A 22,411-nucleotide genomic window follows, 5' to 3' on the forward strand; every position below is an offset into this window, starting at 1 on the left:
TATCATTTTTACCACCTTATTTTATTTTTTTGTTAATGTCCCTCTCAGGATACTGCAATCTTGGTTTCACTTCCTGGATGCCCTGGTGAGGGAATTGTTCAGGGATGGGGATGTTGCAGGGCATCGCTATGCACCATACTGCACACAACAATGGATACCATAAAGTGGTGCAGATACAATGGCTGGCTTGCTGGCTAGCAGGTTGCCACAGAGCAGAGCTGGGAACATACCGGGTGGACCCAGACCATAACTGGCTAGGTGCGCCTATGCTGGGGAGTGCTCCACTAGAGGGCCACCTCCCCCCAAATTATTGCATATCGCACTGCAATTTTGGGCAACGTTAGCTACGTTTTGGGGCCAACTGCGACACTACTCCCTAGTCCTGCCATTACTGGGTCTACCAACGGAAGTCCACTTACAGTCTGAATAATGCAAAAAAGGACTACGGCAGAAGTCCTCATGGTCTGATATGTGGAGGGTAGATTAGTGTCTCTAGAGGACCTGGTGGAAGACGCAGGGTTGCAGTTACTTTTACTTGAAGGTAATAGAGCAATCCATGCCATAAGGCAGCGGGGATAAACTGAACTGGTGGGGCATCAGATTCTACACATTATCCTGACCTATGGGGAGGGCCATAGGTTGGTCTCTGGGCTGTATAAATTAGCACAGCTCCGGTCACAGCCGGACCAGGCATGGCTCCGGGTCAGATGGGAGACGGTGAAGGATCGCAAGCTCCAGGATGGTGAGTGCACTCCGGCTCTGGAGAGGCTTCATACCGTTTCCTTAACATTTGCTTCCATTACACACAGTTCAATATCCTGCACATGACATAACTGACACCACACCACCTTAATGCATTAATGGGCCCTGACATTCAGTGATGTCCCTAGAGAAAATGGCATCTAAGGATTCACTGGCCTAGTCTGCCACCCTTTGCTGTGCACCTAGCCGGCATTATAAATGACATAGATACTCAAAGAATGGAAGCGTCACTTGCAATGGCAAATTAAGGTATGTCCATGGCGGAGCATATGCTACTGTTGGGGGTGCCCAGAGGACGCCATTTCCTTGAAGGAGCAGGATCACTTTTCTAAGCTGGACGTGGCCTCAGAAGTTAGGCGCTGTGGGATCTGGAGCCCTAACCCAGCTTGCAGGTTCAGGCAGGAAGTATGCCCATGCTGGTGAGTCGCTGGTCAAACATCAAGGCTTTGCTGGTGTCATCTGACCACGTAGACAGTGAAGAGCATGTGCTGCTGCTGGGATGCTAATGGGGAAATACCAAGACCCCACACCAAGGGGCATGGCACAAAGGATGGGAAGGGGTATGTCTTTTGAAAAGGTACTGCACGAGAACATGTGTTTCCCCTAAAAATAGAAGAAATATTTTGAATTCTTAGCAAGCTGTAAGAACACAGCCTTCCAACATGTTGCAACATGTCATGTGGGGGTTCAGTGTTAAAAGGCCCCTCAGAACTGGACGAATCCAAAGGTTACTCTCGCTGTTATAAAGGGCATCGGCCTCTCGATAGAATTCACACACACCCACAACCTGATTTATTTTATAATATGTCTTGTAAAATATTCGAAAACAAATCAATGAACAATATTTTTTTTAAATGTGCAGCCCCAGGTTGGTGTTTCTACCCTTTATTATTTAACATCTTCATGTAAATGTTGTATACTCCCACAACACTAAAGTGATTTTTAACTAGTTAAATAATCCTAGTTCAGAAGTAAGGAAGTTACCTTACGCTTCAACTAAATTAAAACCAGAGTGAACAACAATTGGCTCCTCCAGAATGAAAATGCTGCCTGCTTACAGATCTAAGCTAAACAGAATGGGGAAACGCCTATATGTAGTTTCTAACGTTAAGACATTATACAGCCTAATTCATCATGCAGAATGGCACTCGCAAAGGGCCAGATTCTGAGAATCTGGCCCTTTGCGAGTGAGAATTTTTGCATTTGGGATTCATCATCCCAAATGCAAAAATCGGTAATTGCGTTTTCGCAAATTTGAGATGGATTACATTTAAGGAATCTCTATTTGAGATTCCTTAAATGCAATTCATCGTCCATTTAAAAATTGCGAAATCGCAATTTCGGGCCGCTATTTACCGCAAGGTCAAACCTCGTGGTAAATAGCGATAACTCAGAAAAATGCTTTTAAAAGCATTTTTCTGAGTTGCATGTTGCACACACACATGTCCTTTGGACATGTGTGTGCGCAACCCCTGTTCATATTGGCATTTAAGGGGTGCTACAGGGTGTCCTTTGGACACCCCTGGCACCCTTTCAATCGCTATCTTATTTGCGATTAGCAAATTGCTAATCGCAAATAAGGAATATTCCCCATTCATTCCTATGGGCCTTTTGGCCCATAGGAATGAATGGGGAGTTATTCCTTATTTGCGATTAGCAATTTGCTAATCGCAAATAAGGAATTAGTAGGAATCGCATTTTTTTTGCATATTCCTACATGAATCCGTTTTGCGAGTCCTTAATAGCGATTCGCTATGAATCGCTATTAGGGGCTCGCAAAACGGGAGTATGATGAATCAGGCTGTTTGGGCCTAGTGTAGAAAGTTCAGGTCGTCAGCAGTTGCTGTTTTCTTGCTCAGTGACTGCTTTGTGACCCGACTTTAGTTTTGCGCTGAAACGCATGTAAAAATCAGGTACAAAACCAAACCACCAAATATGTTTGCCCATTATGGGGCTCCTTTTACTGCCTACTACAAATATTTGTGAATGCAGGGAAGGGGGTCTGCAAGAGGCAGCAACAGGAGACCTCCACCCTTGCATCTGCATTAGCAGAATGCCTGCATCTTTTCTCAAGCTCCTGTCTCTTACAAGGTATTGGTTGCTCGTGCATCTGTGTAGCCCTGTACCCAACAATAAACATAATGAATGTATCCTTTTTAATGTTTTTTTTAAATATATTTGTGAATTTTCTGAAAAGATCAAATTCAAGCTTCATAAGTATTCACCAGCTCGCTGCCTTTAGGTCTTAATGAATGAATAATGGTTTTGCGCCTTTCTACAGGTATCTACACACTAGGGGCCTCACTTATGAGGACGTTACGCAGTGCAGCTTGCTGCGCTGCACTGTGTGACAGGGTAAGGGCAGGAATGTGCCGTATTTAAGGCAATACAGAGCTTTCCTGCCCATTTTCTTGCGCCATTGGTGCAAGGAAGGTTCCTGTGTTGCATGCAGGATTGTTTTTCTGCACAAAATCAATCCTAGGAGGCATATTCCTCTGTCTATGTGTGGTGCAGCACACATAGAAAGAGAAAGAAACAAGGAGAAATAGAGATATTTATTGACCCTGTGATCATACCTCCAACCTCACTTCACCTCAACCCCACCGACTACTTAGTAACAATCATCATGATTCCTCTTCTGTATGTGATTTTTTTTCTACAGCACAGAACTCATGAATTTGGGTAATTCCAAAATGGCACAAAAAAGAACTCAAGCCCATTAACAGACATCTCAAGAAAAATTAACATGTGATTCATATAATTCATAGAAATCTCAAATCTGCTATTTGCATATTCAACCTACAACAAATACAAATGCATGATTACCAATCCAAGGCCATCCAACACCTTAACATCTTTTTCAAACAAAAATACCTCTAAAACTACTAAATGGACTCTCACCAATCCAGAAAAAGACGGCTAGGTAGTGTACGGACGGGGATAACTGGAAATATCGCTTGATGGCAGGGTACCCTGGAGCAGGGCCCCTGTCGATGACTTTGATGGCTGGATCTCAACAAGATAGTCACTGTCCCTACATAGGTAAGCAGGCCTCCTCAGTATGGGATACTCAAATGTGGAGGACCATGCACAAATCACACTTCTCCAGAAAACTGCCTATATTCTTAAACCCCGAGCATGCGGTGTCTATGGCCAAGTGGAGTGAAGAAGGTTGTGAGACACTCGAAGACCTCTACCAGTGGAATAACTGTATCACCTTTAATGATGCTTTGGAGATGTTTGGAGTAGGCCCAGGGTAATTTTTGCAATTTGCAGCGCTGACTAGGATGGTACAAGAGGTATGGTCTTGTTTCCTTGCAGCACCCAGAAAGACGAGCAGCTTAGAAACATTACTAGATATGGGGTCTTCTAGACGACTGGTCGTTAGCCCATACAGGGCCCTTAAGGAAGATCAGCTACAGGTGGTTCTATATTATCGGAGTAAATGGGAGGCGTTCAATTGGAGCCCAGATTTGATGGGGACTAAATCAAGACTTGTACTCTGGTCAAGAAGGAGCCTGGGAATGCTCACATTAAACTGGCTCATTCTTTCTCTCCCATCGCACATACTTGGCCCCCACATGGATATGTAAGTTATACCCGGCTCACTCGGATGGATTTCTGATGTGCAGCGAGGGGGGCACTGCGATTATACACATGATTTGGGTATGTGACATGATTAGCATGTATTGGGAGGAAATAGTCCTGAGCCTACGTCAGAAGACTAGAGACCTGTTGGAGGCGACCATGAAACATTGCTTGCTCTGGCTCATCCAATGCATCAAAGATGGGAGGATGAGCTATAGATCTGCAGAGGTAGGGACGTTATTAGCCGAATGGATGATTGTTATCAGATCGATGTCCCCTGCGGTACCCAAACTGCCGACTTGGTCCATTGAGGCGTATGCGGGAGATTAGAACAGACGAGTATTTGGAGGAAGATTGTCAGAAGTGGGAGGACATGCTGCACAGATTAGTGGCTACGCTGGGGATGTCTCCCTTGGCTGAGGGCCCAGATAGAGCAGCACCAGCCCACAACTAGCTTGCATAAGAAGCACATACTCCAGGCAGTGGGGTGCAATGGCGCATTTGAAATCCACTGTCACCACACCACAACCAGCTGAGGGGGGGTGTAAGCCATAAGATGATGACTGGAGCACTGGTGGACCATGATGTGCCAGAAGGGGCAGCATGTCACGATGTGAGAGGGTGGAGGCTGGGGGCAAAGAATTCAGACTCATATGTCAGTTTAAAAATGCAAACTGTGAATCATGTAGTATATGCTCTGCCATGGATGCTTGTTGTAATTTCTTATGTGTGTTATCAATGTTGTTATTATTTGTGCAAAACTGAAAATAAACTTACAAAAATGTTTTAGTTCCGTGCCTTTGGCAGAAATCTATTCCACTCTCTGTTGCAGCAGAGAGCAAAATTTAGAGGAGTAAATATAAGAAAAGATTATTTTATAACCCCCATCTTTTTTCCTTTATATTAAGCTACATGGAACTTGGCAGGCCAACATTTAGTAGGATACTCTAAAGTGAATGCCAAATTCCATGCAGGTTTCTCAATCAGCACCTAAGTTATAAGCAAAACAAAAACAGATTTTGAATGTAAAGTCACACTGAGCCACTGCTACAAAGTCATTACTGTCAACTGTGTACTTTATCACTGTAAAGTAATTAATTACATCTGGACAAACTTCAGTTGCTTCTACAAGGTGACACCAAACCTATTAAGCAAACCGCTGCCACCCCAAGTCGCTTCCCTTCCCACACCGCCCCACAACCTGCATGATAATTGGATTTGACATAGAACATTAAGGCACTACGATTTATCGACTCCAAACACATCACCTTAGACAAAACATCTGATCTGATATGTTTCTATGCACAACACAACACAGCACCAAAGTTACACAGATGACTAGCAGTCCAAATATAATAATTTTATTTGTTCAGACCTCAAGTGAGGTCAACAAATACAAATACATAAATATATAACAATTATTTTTGTATTGTTTTAAAACGACTTTAAAAATGCATTGTAAGCTTAAACAGGTTGTAGCAATTTTAGGTCTGCAAGTACAAAATACTTGAATTAGAAACGGTTAAATTTGTGCACTTTTATAACAATTTTTCAAAATGTAAACAAGTTATAGCAAAAAAATTCATTTGGGTGAGACTTAAACACCTTAATTAAATCTTGAACTAAAGCAGCATTGTATCTTAAGTGAATAGGCTTTATAAATTGTCGCCGAGCCTCTACCAGAATCGGATTTGGACAGATTAGTAATACGTGAAAAAGATCTTGTATTCTACCATTAAACAAATCACAATTATATGTGGGATTTAACACTATAATGTGAATAGCACTAGACCTGCCCATACAAACAATACAACAGAAACCCCTAGTCTCGCCACAGCCTCAGGCCCAAAATATGGAACCGAGCAAACTAACAGTCATGCTACCCAGCCGGACTCGTGAAGAGTAAGTAAGCAAACTAACCACAACACACCTCACTAAAGCGATACAGTGCCAAAGATGCCTCATTCACACACCACTGGTGTGACGTATGACCTTGGTTCACCCTTGTGGAATCAATCAAACGGCACGTTCACGCAGACGCTTCACATCATTACTTTGAATTAAAAGGAACCAACGCTTAGCACTGCATAAAAATCGTGGGCATCACTATGGCAACATCATTTTATATTAAGTGACGAATACTCTGGTCAACGAAAAATGTCGCTTGATTTCAAAAGAGGATGCTTGGACTTCTGAGAGGGATACAAGTCACAAAACATGCTCAATGGAAATCCTGATAACACAAAATATATTCTGCTCACATTTAAAAAGGAGACAATTACATTTTCACTGCTACAATGCTTGTATATGTATCCTGGATGTGTTTCCCAATGAGGAGTTCCTTAAACGAGGATTTAGTGCGTACACACCGAAAGGAGCTCTGTTCATCACAGAGGCAAAGGTCTCGTATTAACACCGCCAAGGATATGGCTGCCAGCTATTTTCTTTAACACAACCTGCATCGAGAGGGTGCAATGCACAGCTGCTTTCATTTATTCATGCCTGGATAAACTTGCACCACCACTAAATCCTCATTTAAGGAACTCCTCATTGGGAAACACATCCTGGATATATATACTGCGAATAGATGGGATTCTTTCTAGAGACAAGACTTGTGCAGTCTTAACTGTGTGTCTAACATTGTACTCTATTGAATCAAACCAGATTGAAGGATCTTCACGTATTGAGTATAGCCCTGAAGAAGACGCTGCGCACAACCTTAAGTGCGACGAAACTCGTGTTGGCTAAGGCTGTTGTGAATAAACTGAAGTGCATGTTCCAGCAAAGATTCAAGCTTTTGTCACACTTTTATTGATATAATTGGTATACTGTTAGCATGTTCAGGGGACTGTTGTTCTGTTTTACCAGTGGATATCCACACGTTGGGGAGGAGGGTGGATCTCCCTACCCTTAAGCACCGCAATCCTCACTCAGTACTAGAGTATACTTACCTGCGTATTGCCCAGGAGTGCTATTACCCTATAGAACCACCTACTAACCAGTTCCATTGCAATGACATCTGGATTCCTGGTTCTGATTGTTATTGTCATGGGGGAACATGGATCATGCATGTGATCCATGACTAAGCTTGTCTTGTATATTGCGGTCTTTTTTGGATTGGGGAGCCCAAAGCGTTACCTTCATAGATGTGAAAGGCTACTGCCTTTGCCTGGATTTAAGCAGCACAGTAGTGGAAGTATACCATGTATTGATCAGTTGGAGTGAACAGGCCGTTTTACCTGTGTAACTCAAGTAAGGACTATAGGCTCACTCATTTAAAGTTCTGTTGCTGTGTGCTTAAATCACCCATGGTCTACATCGGATTGATGTGTGGTGTTGCACAGTGTGTGTCTTATATGAATGTGCTGCTTGTTTGTGCTCCTGTGAATGATACAATACATTAAAATGTAGTGCCGTGCAGCGTGTGTATATTTTATACATGTTCTGGGTATATGTGTGCCTGTATATAATACCTGGAAGATTACAGGTTCCATTTTGGGAGACCCAGGGCTAACAGGAGGAGCCTGAGGAGGTAGAGTAATCCCTCCAGACGTGCATTGCTGCAGTCTTGTGAGCTGGGTCTATACTTCAATGGGTGTTGTTTGATTCAGAGGGAGGCCACTGGGGTGGGGCCTGAGCCCATCTCAGTAAGGAGATTGGGCTGATAATAGAATCATAAACAGTAGGGCAGAAGCCCTGGGGTAACCATTTGATTCACATATCACTGTGGCTGACATCCAAGTGTGAACCTCTAGTCTCTCCCATGGCCTGTGTTGTGAATCTATCAGATTTGGAGTTGCCCCGGCTGCGTCAGACTTCTTTCAAGAGAAAGGGCACTACTGAGATGAGGGAACTTCAAAAGGAAGCAGCCCCAACTTAAACTTCAAAGAATCAGACCCTAAATTAAATTTGCTGTCTGGAAATTAACTATAAGAAGGGGAGCTCTACAAGACTTCTGTCTCTGACCAGGGCTGGAAGCCAAGGCCAGCCTATCTCCGAGCTGGGTAATGGGACATTACCCAGGGAATCCAAGTTCACCTACTTCTGGAGCCTGAATCACCAGCTCCTTTCTACATTGCCAAACACAGTATGCCATGTGAGGGAGAGGAGAGAGCTGGAGGGAGCGAAGTCCAGTGGCAGATCTTGGCAATTGGATCTCTGAAGCAAGCTGTGACAAGTATGGCTTTTGCACCAATTGGGTATCAGCCAGTTTGCAGAAAGAAGTCGGCCACCCTGTATGCCAGGTGGAGCTACAGTGAATGTTATTGCTGTGCTGATCAGGCCTGTACCCCCTGTGCGGAGTGAAGAGGGTGGCCTAGCATGCCAAATAGGGCCATTGTGAAGACTATTGCTGTGCAGATTGGGCTGTGTATGCGTAGTGAAGTTGGTACGCCTTTTGCTAGGTAGGGCTACCATGAAGAATGATGCTGTTATGACCGGCCTGTAGTCTGTGCGCAGAGTGAGGACGGTAACCCTGTACGCCAGGTGGGCCATCGAGAAAAGGCAAGGAGGGCGACCACCAGTGAGAGGAAGTGCCCCTGTGGAGGTGGTCCAAGCCCCAACTGAGGACCAGCACCAGTGTAGAGGTTCCAAGGAAACTAGCCAGCATTAGCTTTGAGGACCCCCCCCCCCTCAGCCCCCACTCCCCACATGGCCTCTGCATCTACAGGGCCATCTGTGAGTAACTCAAAGACTCCCACCGCTGCCCCTTTTTTCATTAAAGCAAGTATTTGACTGGACAATCACTTATTGTTGATACTGAATTTATTTTGAGTTGTGAGCCTGTCTATAGTCCCTCTTATGAAGTATGAGTATACGCGTTGGTTAGACACAGGTGCAGTTGACTCTGGATGTCCCTGTGGCTAAAGTGTTGATCAGTTCAACAGTTTGTGCTACTATGAGTTCTTACAGACTATGGTTCTTAACAGCATATTTGCCTGGGTGTGCTCAGTTCTCAACTTATAATGACCGGGTCCCATTTTACAAGCTTGCTGAAGATATGGCCTTTGCTTCACAGGTGCATTCTGAGAATCTGTTCCTGCAGTAGCGGTTTCGATAATGTGGGACAGCAGCGGATGCTTAACATGGCAGATGGGCTGTTGAGCGTTGATCAACGCTTCTGGCCTGCTCAGGGGGACTCATGTTCACAATTCTGGCCTCTCAGGCTGGACACAGATGGGTGATCGGTCTTGGCCGTTGTAGCTTCTGGACAGTGAGAATTCACCGTTAGAAGTTGCAGCCTTCCAGAATAGATGAGGGCTTCTGGAGCTCAAACTGTCCTGCCAATTCTTTGATTACATCTATCTCAGGTCAAGCCTCTGAGCTCCTCTGCCAAGCCTCAGAGTCTTCCTATCTTCTTTTGTGTTTTCCCTACACTTCGGACAGACCTCAAACAGCCCATAAAAGATATGTTCTCACCATCAACCTCCATACCTCCTCAATAAGCCTCTGACATAATATCTCTGGCAGTTCTGAGACCCCTCATATCACACCAGATGGCCTCTTCAAGGACCCCCACCACTGGCACCATGAGCATTATTATTTCTGGTGTTAGTCCCTTCTCTCCTATGATTGCCTTCAGTAACAAAAATACCTCTCTTTTCTTTAGTGGAGAAGTGTGGCTCAGGGGTTAGAGGCGGCAGACCCGGAAGCTGAGATCGGCCCTGGACCAGGGTTCAATTCCCCGCCTCGGCGGGTCTTGGGCTCAAAAATTCCACGGACACGATAATTCTCGCTCTGGTGCCTTCTCGACTCACGGGTTCACACTCTGCGACTCTGGGCAATAGCTTGCTTAATCTCCACAATAGCCCCTTGCGGTGGGATGCCTGGCTTTCACCTTGTGGATACCCTGCTGGGGTTATCTCACAGGGGAATACCAGGACGGGTTCCCTAAGCAAGCGCCGGGAAACCCTTTGTGGGTAGCTGTGCGCTATATAAGCTCAAATACATTTACATTTGAGCTCAAAGTGCCAATTTCAACACTCAGTACCCCATCTCTGACCACCTCCACTAACCCTTAGAGTTTATAGGCCTGGCCCATTGGCTTTTGGATTCCCCTTGCTGGTCCACAGTCCCTATGTCGTGCCTCTGGCCTTCGGAACCCTGTGCTGGTCCACACAGGTCCTCCAAAACCTTCAGATTCTCCCCAGTTCTAAATGTTCATCTGACCTGTATGGCTTTCTCTCTGCTAGATTTTACAGCCTCCGTTGGCCCTCAGAGATTGTTAGATCTTTCTGCAAGTGCTCAGTGCAGTTCTTCCAGCATCATCTGTAAGAACCCATCTGGTCTTCTTGGTTATGTTGTTCACACTTGTTTCAATTTAAGAGCTCAGGCTGCCATCTCTGTCAGCACTACGGGCCTTTGAGCTGTCCCTCAAACCTCAGGAACTTTCCTTTTTTAGCATTCAGAGCCTCTTTACCGGTGCTTAGACTACCCTCCCGCATTGTAACATTTCAACACCATCTCTTCTAGCCCATTCAGCCCTTTAGGTGGCTCTCTGAAACTATCTTTTAGACCATCCTCGCTGGCCTTAAACAGTCACTTAGCTAGATCCCCTTTGCTGATCTTGGCATTCACTTCCCTTTGGCATTCTGCCAGCCTTCACATCTTGCTTTCGCTCCCCACTGTTCCCAGGACTCCAGCCTTGCTGCATCTCAAAAGTTTGTTCCCACTTTTGCCAACCTTCACAGACCACTGAACCCAATTGGTGTCTTTCAATGATGACAATACCCCTATTATCGGTCTCTCTGCCTCACCTTTCTTCAGAATAACTCGTTTGGCTTTTTGATTTTTTCTATTGGCCCTACTGGCCCATCTGTCAGGCCCAGGCCACTTCTGCATACTATCTGCTGCCATAACAGCTCATCTACCCCTTTCTTCAGCCTTTAAAACCCCACCATTCATCTTCAAATGCCCCTGAAACTCAAGAGTTCTGCAGACTGTTCTGCCAGTCTTGACATTCAGAACCTCTTTCCTGTCCTTAAAACACTGCTGCTGCAAGTGAACCTTCACCACCCCTTAACTTGCCATCAGATCTTCACTGACTACTCATCTACTGCTGAAGTTACCACTGCTGACCTCCGTTCTTTGTGCTAACGCTGCTGGCAGAGCCCTTTTGTACTCAGTCTCTTTTATGCCATCTCAGAAAATCTATCTGCAGCTTGCCTGACTCACTCTTCTGCTCGAACATTTCCGCTGTAACCCTCCTGGTCAATCAAGCCCTCAGAAAATCAAGGCCGCTCTATGCATGTTTCATTGATCTTAAAGCGGCCTTTGACAAAGATTCAAGAGCTAAGCTATGGGCAAAAATACACAACTGGGGGGTCCCAGCAAAGTTGCTGGAGGCCTTAATCAATCTATACTCCCAGACGTGGGTCCAGATCAGGAAAGGAGATAGGCTCTGCATTACTAAGAAGGTCCACACATTCAACAGGCTAAAACAAGGATGATCTGGATGAGCATCTTCGATCAATCAAATCTGACCCTGAACTTAGAGCTTACTCCACCTCGGTCTGACTAATTATCAATCACCAAAAACAAAGGTGATGCACTTTAACAAACATCATAAAGCCGATCGTAAATTCACTTGGACTTTGGACAAGCGACCTTTGACCGAGGTGGATTCATACGAAATACCTTGGCTTCCAAATTGATCGCAAACTTACCTTCAAGATTCATCTGTCCCAAGGTCACACGAAATCCAAACAGCTGCAGTTTGCCTTCAAAACCTTTTATAAACAAGCTTGCAGGTGGCTCCATTGGCCACCTACCAAAGGCTATAGCAGCAAAATTCCTGCCCTCTATCTCATATGGCACAGAAATCCTGAATGGCAAGGACGCTACAGGCTTGAACCTGGAACAATCAATTATTTTCAAGAAACTCTTTGCAATCAACCGCCATATTCTGCAAGCCCAAATCCGACTTGAGTATGGTCTAAGAAACCAGATCCCCGACAGACAAGGTACACTAGTCAAGTACTATTGGAGGATGCGAGACGCAGAGGAAAACACACTTGCACACTATTGTTGGGTAGAAATCGAAAAGCAAGCCAGCCTCAAAAACTCAATCTTCGAAGTTATGAAGGCCTCGCTCTCAGCACTGAAGTTAAAGGAGGCATGGCTTACAGCTCCTACCTACTCTGGCTTTATATCAGTGGTCAACAAAGCCATAAAACGGCATTCTTTATTACTACACAAAACTGCCCTAGCGAAGAAAAAAAAACACGCCTGGGCCCTGATACAGTCTTACCAGAGGTTGCAACCCCAATCCTATTTGCTAGATCACTTTCCGCAACAGAAAAAAACACTTTTTCACGTTACTAAGGCTTGGGTCATACCCATCAAAGGACCTAACTCCAAAATGGAAATACGTATGGCAATCAAAGGAATGTCCCTGTGCGGAGCTTGGGATGAGTCCTTACTGCATCTACTATGCATCTGCCCTGCTTTAACAGAAACACGCAAAACGGGCCTTTGGGAGGTCTTCAGGAAGGAACAAAAAAGAACTTGTAGAGCAGCAGTGATTCACTGTCTCATGGGCTCATCCATCCCACTGTCCTGCAGAGCCATAAACTTTCTAAAAAACGCGGCAAGAGAACTGGCCAATGCGGAACCCGTTAACGAACTCATGCAGTGTTAGAACATCTGGCTCCAAAATTACCCTACAGCCTTGCTTACATGTTATTTTTTTTTTTAAATACCGCCTTTTTATATCTTTAAAAAAAATAATAACAATGTATATCTTTGCAAGTTTTACTCATGGTGGTTTTCCCACCCTTTTATGTTGTTTTTTTAATGAAATCAAATAAAAGTATATTTTACTGACTGACTCTTCTGCTCGTCAAAGCCTGATCTTGAGCTCCCCTTTGCTAATTGCCTTTGCCATCTGACCCCCGCCCCCTTTGTTAGCCATTAATCATTTTGCTGGCTTCAGCATTTTGAATTATTGAAACCCTTTCTGCCATCCTTTACAACCATTTTCCCCCATCCACCTTCACAGCCCTCTCTATAGTTTCAGTTTCTCTTCCCCCATCCACCCTCAGACCACTGTGTCAGCATCAGATAGCATCTGCTGTCACACAGAGCATGACAATCCTGGGTTTTTATCCAATTTGCATGCTGTGTTTTTTCTTTTTTCTTACCATCAGTGCTTAAGTGGCCTGAAAGGTTCGGGATCTCCAGGGACTGACAACATAGAAACCGAGAGTAGGAACCGTTTACAAGAGGGATATCTTAATACATGAGAATTACACATCTCCTCCTTCCAGTATTCTTTGTTCTCCTCTCAGTCTTTTTATTTCTCCTGGTCGTGTCCCTCTTCCTGGTCCAATTCCAAACCTGGTCCTTAGCCCTGTTCCCTCAGTACTGATTTCTCTGAATCTGGTGATGCTGGTTCTAATCCTTCTTAGCCCTGGTCTTCCTATCCCTGCCCTTTCTTATACTTCCTGGTCATGGCCCTTCTTTGCATTGGTCCTTCCCGATCCTCTTGGTTCAATTTCCCTTTGTCCTGGTCCTACTGATCCTTCCATCCTGGCACTTTTTTCACTAGTTTTCATGGGTCTGAACCTCCATGTCCTCTTGCTCTGAGTCATCTGGATCCCCCTGGCATTGTTTCCTATCCTCGTGGTTCACCTGGTAGTGAATCCATTGGTAATGGTACCCCTAATTGGGTCCTCCTGGGCTTGGTCATCTTTGTCGTGTTCTGTCCTATTTGAGGTTGTTCCCGGTCTGGTCACCTTGTCCATCTGAATCTTTGTCTCCCTTGTTCTTCTGTATCAGGTCCTGAGTCTCTTGCTCCAATAGGTACTCAATGTCCTAGTCCCCTTGGTTATAGTCTCCTGGTTCTCTTAGCCCTTTTCCTTGTCCTGCTTATACTGATTCTTCTAGTTAACCTAATCCTCCTCAATCTGATCACTGGCTTAATCCACCAGTTCTTGATCTCCTTAGTCCTCCTGGTCCTTCACCATATGGTAATGATACTCCTGGTCCTCTGTGTTCACCTGCTTCTTGTAATCCTGGTTGCGGTCTAATTCATTCTCTTAGTCCTGAGTCTCCTTTTTCTGATCAGCCTGCTATCCACTCAATCTTTCTGGTCCTAGTCACCTTATCATCTAGGTCTGGGCGCTTTGTCCTCTTGCCATGGTCCTCCTTGGTATGGTATGTCATGTTTTGGTTCTCTTTGGCCTCTGTTCTTTGATTTGCCTCACCCCCTTGTTTGTGGTCCCAATAGTCCTCCTTGCCATGATTCTCTTAGCTCTTGTGCGTCTAGATCTGGTTGTTGGTCCTGGTCCACCCTGTTCTTCTTGTTCTTGTCTGATTCTTATAGTCTTCCTCGCCTTGGTTCTGGTCTACCTAGCCCTGTTCTTCCTGGTTCTCTGAGTCCCTGTTCTTTTCCTGATTGTGTGCTCATGGACCTTATCCTCTTGCTCCTGGTCCTCCTTGTTCAGGTCTTGGTATGTCTAATCCTCTTGGTTCTCCTGACAATCCGGGTCCTTCCAGCCATCCGGGTCCTTAAAGCCAGGTTGTCCTGGCCCACCTTGTCCTGATCCACTTGACGGTGCCCCACCTTATCCCGATCCTTCAGATCCTCCTCACGAGGTTTATCTGATTCCTGGTAACCATCTGCTGCTCCTGGCTGGTCCCCTTGTTCTTCTGTGTCCTGGCTTTGGTTGCCTTTGCCTCGGTCTGATCATTATGGTCCTCTGTAACCTAGTCCTGGTCCTTCTATTCGGTATTGTCTTAAGGGTTTTTGGGGCCTCGTGCAAAATATATTTTGGAGTCCCTTGCTTGAAATGTTTCTGCTAATTGAATTCTACATTATTCTAAACAAAGTTTCAGAAATGGAATTCATATAAAAACTATTACAATATGTCTTTCCATGGCTCCCAAAGATCCTAAGATGCCACTAGGCAAAGCAATAGAGACTCAAAGATAGAGGTTGGCAGAGAAGTGAGAGGCTGAAATATGGAACTAGGCAGAGGTAAGCCAGCTAAAGAGAAAGTTCGCTCTTCACTGGTGGCTCTTTGAAAGATAGGGGCACTGGACAAGTGTCCACTTTGCCCATGCCTTTAAACATCCCTGCTCTTATCATTGGTTTTCATAGTCTTTGTCCTTCTTATAGATTTATGCCCACTGGACCTGATTTAACATTTGGGTTCTCAATCCCCTAGTTCAACTGAACCTGGTCCTCTTAGCCATCCTAGTCTCTTAGACTCCTTGCTCCTGGTCCAAATGGATCTTCTTGTCACCTCATACTGGGCATCATAAACATTGTGTTTTGACCATTTAGCCCTTCCAGGGATTTCCAGCACTGGCCTCTTTTGGCCCTATTTCCTTTCTGTCACGCTTGGCCCGGGTCACCTTGTTCAGCTTCCTCACCCTCACTCTCCTCACTCTGTACCTCCTGGTCCTTTTACTGCATGGCCTGATCCATCTTGCCCTCTTGACTCACCTGGCCTCACATGTCCTAGTCCTCCTAGGCATGATCTTCCCCTTTCTTGTCCCCCTTATGTGGGAGTCCAGGTTCTCTTGGCACTGTTCACTGTCCTCTTGGTGTTAATGGCACTGCAGCCACTGGTCCTAGTCCTCTTGATCCTGACTCTCCTTTTTCAGTGTCCTCCTAAGGCTGATCAATTAACCCCTGGTCCTCTTGGCCACCTTGGCCCAGAGCTTGGACTTCCTGGCCCTGGTTAGCCTTGTTACATGTGATCCTCCTCACTGTAGTCCTGCCACCCTAAGTTCTATTTAGTCTGCTCACCTTAGTACCGAAGGCATGGGTCGCCTAGGTCCCGATCTTCATGGCATTCATAGCCTTGTTCCTAATCCTCCTGCTCATGATCCTCTTAGTCCATTCAGTTTTCTTGCTCTGGTCCTGTTGGTGCCCTTGGTCCTGATTACAATGGCCTTCTTACTCCATATCCTGTTTTTTCTTTTGTCCTGGTCCTGATCTTCACAGTCCTCCTCAATCGGACCCTGATCCTCCAGATGCCAGTTCTCCTTGCCCTCATGCTCATTGTCCTCACAGTTCTACATTAGCTTGTTCTGGCCCACCCCTGACCATCATAGCCTTCCTAGGTTCTGATGGTCTAGGACCTCTTGTCTTTGCTAGCTTTACAGCTTCCTGGCACTGACCTTCCCCTTCTGGTAGTTGTTCCCAGGTACTCATCCTACTCCTGGCCATCTGGATCCTAGTCCTCTTGCGGCAAAAGCTACCCATCCTGGATATTTTCATTCTTCTTACCTTACTGCTGGCCCCCTGGTCCCCTGGTCCACCAGGGCTTGCTCCCATAGTTTACCTATTCCCCCTGGGTTTCCCGTTCCAAATCCTTCTTCTGATGCCCCCGATGCAGTCCATGTCTTCTTAGTCCTGATCCTCCTTTGCCCGGTCCTCCTTGATATAGTCTTCTGGTGTTGCTTTGTTTCTGTAGCCCTACTAATGCAAGGTTCTCATACCACACCCTAGTCCAACTAATCCTCTTGGTTCTCTAAAATGCCTGTAGCACCTTGTTCTTGTCCTTCTGGTCCTTGATCTCTCTGTCCTGTTCCTCCTTGTAGTGTCCTTGTCCCACTGGCCTTGGCCCACCTAGTTCCTATAGTGCGGGTCACCCTAGTCTATTTAGTCCTTGCAATCCTGGTTTAGGGTCCTCCTATCTCTAAACTCCTAGCGAAGTTCCACTCCAGGGTCTAGACTTCCTGGTCCTTTCAGGGACTTCTGATCCTTCTAGACCTGGTCCTTTCCTGTTGTGGTATTCCCAGTTCACCTCCTTCTGGTCTCCTGATCCTCCTTGATCTGATCTCTGTGATCCTAATCCTCCAGTCCCGGTCCTCCTTTCCACTTCTCTACTGGTGCTGGTCCTCTTGGTTCTGCCAACCTGGGTCTGCTACTCCTTGCCCTGGTCCTTGTTATCCCCTGGTCTTGATCAGTGCTGTCTGACTCTTTTAGCCCTCCTTGTCAAGGGCCCCATAGTCCTCTTACCTCTGGTCCTTTTATTCCTTCTGGCCCTGGTCCTCAGAGTCACTGTCCCACTGTTCTACATCCTCCTGATCCTTCTCAGTGTGGCCCAGATAACTCTTTTCCAGTCTCCCCTTGCCCTCCTCCTCATCCTTGTGTTCTTGGTATTCTCTGGCTTTGATCAAACTGGCCTCATGGATTAGATTACCTGCCCCCTGTTATCTCTTCTCTTATTCCAAAGAAGACCCATTACAGTGTCTCCATCCAATTTACCACCTGCACACCAGTTGCCATATCTCACTTTGTAGCCGAGGTACCATATGTCTCTCTACTCTGTTAAATGCTGCTTGCTGGCTCCTGCTGTGTTGCCTGGTCTGAACCAGTGGCGGCTGGCATGTACCGACGGTGGTGCGGCAGGACACTTAAATAAAATAATAAGATAAAATAGACTTGCCTTCTTGGCTTTCTGAGTGACGTCCTCCTCGCTTGAGCCTTCTCTCCTCGAGGCAGGCTCCAACGCAGAACCAAGCCAGCTCCCCTAATCTATCCTGGTGCAGCTTTCATGCTGTTTACTAGCTTGAGAGAAGCACAAGGATTGGAGGGAGCGGCCTCACTGAGCGCTCTCAAGAGCACTGGGGGTCTATGCTTTCTCTAACCCAGCTGTCAAAGACAGCTGGGTTAGGGTTTAAAATGTGCATGTCAGGCTAGCATTTGTAAGACGGTTGGCCATAGAGACTTGTGCATTTCAAACTTTAGCACAGAGCTCCCTGCTGCTACTTGACAGCATTGGCCCCGCCCCATCCTGACATTCAGTTTGGGATGGGGTGCCAAAAAATAAAACGGTAATAAATAAACTTTATTAAAATTTTATTTTTTAGCTCTGGAGTTTATGGGGTAATGCTAATCCGCTCAAATGGAGAAGCCGCCCCTGGTCTGAACTACTTACCAAGCACTATCCTCCTTAAAAAGAAGCCACAAAGAAGCACAATGCTTTACATAAGAATCCCTAAATGAGTCCTGTCCTCAAGAGTCTTCAAGAGAACGATTTCGATGAAAACACTTGGGTAACATGCATTAAAGATATACTCATTATGCTTTGTGGACATAACTTTAAAGAGGCTTATGCAAACAGCTAAATTCTCGCCATGCTGCAAAATAGAAAGTGTGCCACACCTGAAGCTTCCGAAGAAGAAGTATGATTTCTACATTTCTTGGTTTTAATTTCATATTGATGTTTCTACCTTTAGCTGTGAACAACTCAGATTGACTAAAGTACTTACTTTTGTACATTTGAATGTGCACTTACTTTCAAATGCTTCACAAACTTTCCTGTATGGCATTACAAGATGGCCACCAATCTGTCATTCCCTTTTCTGTTCATGCCCAGCTATACAAAGACCTCTTTCACGCTGTTTATCCGGTCTCCTGTCAAATAGTACATAATCTCTGCTATTTTGCCTGCAGCCACATAAATAGAGATGGTTGAGCTATTTAGCAGACCACTCGGTAAATAGTGCAGATGATGTACTATTTTGATAGCTGATGGGTAAATAGCAGTGTTTATGTACTCTTTGTTTGGTGGTTGGTAAATAGCCTCTTCCAAATGGAAAGGCTGATATTTTTACTTCCACGTTGGTCTTTCTCCACCAGGATCCAAAATCGATTCATTCAAGTGTGTTCCTAGATATCCTAACCTTGTATATAATATTACTCTAAAATACAATATTATCTGAGACTTAAAACAGTTCTTTTATAACTCCTCATCCAGATGCTTACTTTGTGACAGTGGCAACAATACATGTTTTATATTCCTTAGTGAAGGTTTTTGCACATATTGCTTTTAATAGGAAGATCAAGCTTATCGCCGCCCACAACACTTGTAGTCAAACTAAGTAAGTCATTTGCCTTATTGACCAGCATGCATATATTTATTGCTCTAAAAGTCTGTCTAGATCTCAAATACGTATTAAATAATGATGCGGCTGCTTCCAGTTCCAATTTAGTCCAATATTTTCCTATTATGGAGTATTTGCCATTGTATTAACACCTGGGCGACTAAACTGGCCCAGTATGTGCCATGCAAAATTTCACTAATAAATAATTTTAAAAAAAACAAGTATAAATAAATAAATAAATGCTCTCACATACTGCCTGAGGAGTACCCGATGGTGGCTGAAACCCCCACCGCATTTTTAGAAAAAAGCCCGGCCAGACGTAAAAGCAATCCAAGCCCCACGTGGCACTGATTGGCCCTCTGATAATAACAAACTATCATTAATAACCTGGAACTCACCACCTCATATGCCTTTTCGTATCCGTCGGGGTTGATGGAAGGAAGGAAGTGGATTCTGGTCTCTTTAATGAGGTGTTTGATGCGGGGGTTTCCTGCCAGGTACTCCAAGCACATGAACTGCATAAGCAGCAGCAGGAGCTCGCGGCCAATCACCTCGTTCCCGTGAGCTCCCGCAAGATACCGGAATTCAGGCTCTCCTGCGCAAAAAGAGGGACGGTTAGATTCAAAATGGAAAGAAGTACACCGCTGTCCATGCATCCAGCTATTATCTGCAGCACAGCAATAACTTGAGGAGACTCAGTCCTGACCTGCCGCACCTCCCCTCGCCCCCATTCCAGTGCTAGGGCCCAAATATAGAATTCCAGCCTAACTAAGTGAGAGCTATAGCAGCACTTGCGCTGAGTCAGTGAGTATAAGAATGCACCCAGATGTTTCTTGCAGCGAGCAATGCTGTCATGTGGATCTCACTGCTGCCCTACAGCGCCATCTGTTGTTCACACATGGAACTAGTGTGTTGTTCCTCAATCCTGACCTGAAGCACTACTTGCTATCCCTGTACTGAGACCTACTTAGATCTCTGCAAATGCAAGTCCTTACTTCCTATGCATTGTGTATGCTAGCAAACTTTTACCCGACGCCTCACTTTGCATCTCTAATGAGATGCAAAGTGGGAGTCACTGGGCAGTACAACCTTGTAAATATCGCTGAAGTGCACATCGCAATATTTACAAGGCTGCCCACGCATTATAGCAGACGTTAGTTTTTGTAGAAAACCGCAGTTTTTGCCAAAAACTAACGTCTGCTAAAATGCAGACTTAGCTATACTGATCATTGTGGGTGGATTATGCTGATACGACCACAGGGTCATATCAGCAAGGTTATCGCCGTTTTCCATGGAACATCGCTGGAAAGCCAGCGATTTTCCATGGAAAACATCACTATCGCTGGGAAATTATCGCCATTGCTCCATGCTTTGTTACTACAGCGCTAGCATGGCGATAATCTTCTCCGATATCCGTGGATAACTATTTTCTCGCTAAGCGTGGCCAGCGATAAATATCGCTGCTGCTTGCTAATATGCCCCTAAGTCATCTAAAACCGGCTTTCATCAAAAGAATTACCTCCTTGAAAAAGGCGCAAACATGGAGAAATGTTTTCATCTCTCCCAACACTCCACACCTTGAACACACATACAATGTGTGGAATGTTTAAAAACATGCCTAGGCATAGGATTTTGTGGTGAAAAAGAATACTTCAAGTACAATTCCTATGCGAGATAACACAAAAAACTACGCACAATGGCGCAGGGTCGTGCTTAGCACTGGGCCGCCTATTTGTACATTAGTCGTGCAGGTACTTAGTAGCAGCAGGACATTTGTAATAAATATGGCTCTGCACTGCTTTCTCCCACTTGTGCAACTGACAGTAGTGCAGGAACTAGGTCTACATGGGGTGCTGCACCATTCAAATAGTTTAGATGGAGAATGAACAATAAAGGGATCCTTGAAAGGTTATTCTTCTAGTATCAGTTTTGAGTTTTACAATAAACATCAACTATCCCTTAGGCCTTTAGCGAGGTGATGTTACTGGACAGCATTCCCACTGTAAAGATCGTCCCAGCACCATTGGCAGCTCAAAGCATTAACTCTGGCGGAAACGCTCCATGCCCAGCCTTAACCTTCACACGCCCAGGCAGGTGAAGGCAATTTAGTTGAGAAATAATCTTTCTGTGCCTTTCTCTCTCCTAACTTCTTCTCACCTCCTCTACCTTCGCCCTCCCTCTTAAACTCTCGCTCTAGTTCCACTTCTCTGTGTACCTTACTACTCCGTCTCAGCTCTCTGTATTCTCCGTGTCTCACCTTTGTCTACATCTTATATACCCCACTCAACTCCATGACCTCACCGCCCTCTCACTCTCTATGCCTACATCTATTACTCTCGAACCTCCTTCAATACCTCAAAACCCTCTCCACCTCATCTCTCTCTCTGTGCCTCCCTACACCTTTTCGATCTAAACTCCATTGTATTTCTCTTCCATCTGCTTCACGTCTCACACAACCTTATGTCTGTCATTACTTTACCTCTCCCGCCATTCTGTATCCTGCATAGACAAGGAGCAGCCAAACCAGGAATGAGACACGATTGGTCCGGTCTCGTATTTAGAGGCTCCCTTGCCCTGGTTTGGATACTATTGTGCTCCTAAACCCTTCATTTTCCTTACTTGCTTTGATTCCAAAAGCATAGGTACTGCTTAACAGACTACTTTGTGGACCACAATATTGGCCCCAAAAAACTGTTATGCTTTCAAGACAAACAAATTAATTCTTTGTCCTGAAGATGATGCCATGTATCTGTGTGTAGGCATCGAAACGCCGTCGACATAGTAGCATCATATGTACCCTACAAATAGAAAATTGTTCACAATGATGCTTTGTACTTTACCATTGTCTGTTCACTGAGATACTAGCGCAGACCGCCTTTGTTGCGTCAAGTTTACCCCCCTGTTTTGTCTTGTCCCCTGTGGGTTACTGGTTGTACCCACCTTGTAAAAAATCCTTTTATGTTTTCCATATCTCTTAAAATAAAAACCTGTCCTGCTGGACAAAGGTCATACTGACTATTGAGTGTATGTCCATCAATTCTGCCTAATCCCTGAACTACTAGGGACCACTGTCTTTTGAAATACGTAACTGCCCAAGGTCCCTAGTGATATTCCTTTGGGTCTCCCTTGTTCTTTGAAAATTATCTGCAGCACAGCAATAACTTGAGGAGACTCAGTCCTGACCTGCCGCACCTCCCCTCGCCCCCATTCCAGTGCT

The 22,411-nt window shown here is 45.1% G+C and overlaps 1 protein-coding gene across 1 annotated transcript in view; it reads right to left on the reverse strand.

Moving 5' to 3' along the window:
- The window catches only part of CPXM2 (carboxypeptidase X, M14 family member 2), a 314,235-nt gene that overhangs the window by 48,146 nt on the left and 243,678 nt on the right, over positions 1-22,411 (reverse strand). The window contains exon 9 of the mRNA XM_086922996.1: positions 19,593-19,789. Within this exon, the coding sequence (XP_086779122.1) occupies positions 19,593-19,789 (197 nt within the window). The remainder of the gene's footprint in view (positions 1-19,592; positions 19,790-22,411) is intronic.

The sequence above is a fragment of the Lissotriton vulgaris genome, chromosome 5 (genome assembly GCF_964263255.1).
Source record: "Lissotriton vulgaris chromosome 5, aLisVul1.2, whole genome shotgun sequence".
Lineage (NCBI taxonomy): Eukaryota > Metazoa > Chordata > Amphibia > Caudata > Salamandridae > Lissotriton > Lissotriton vulgaris.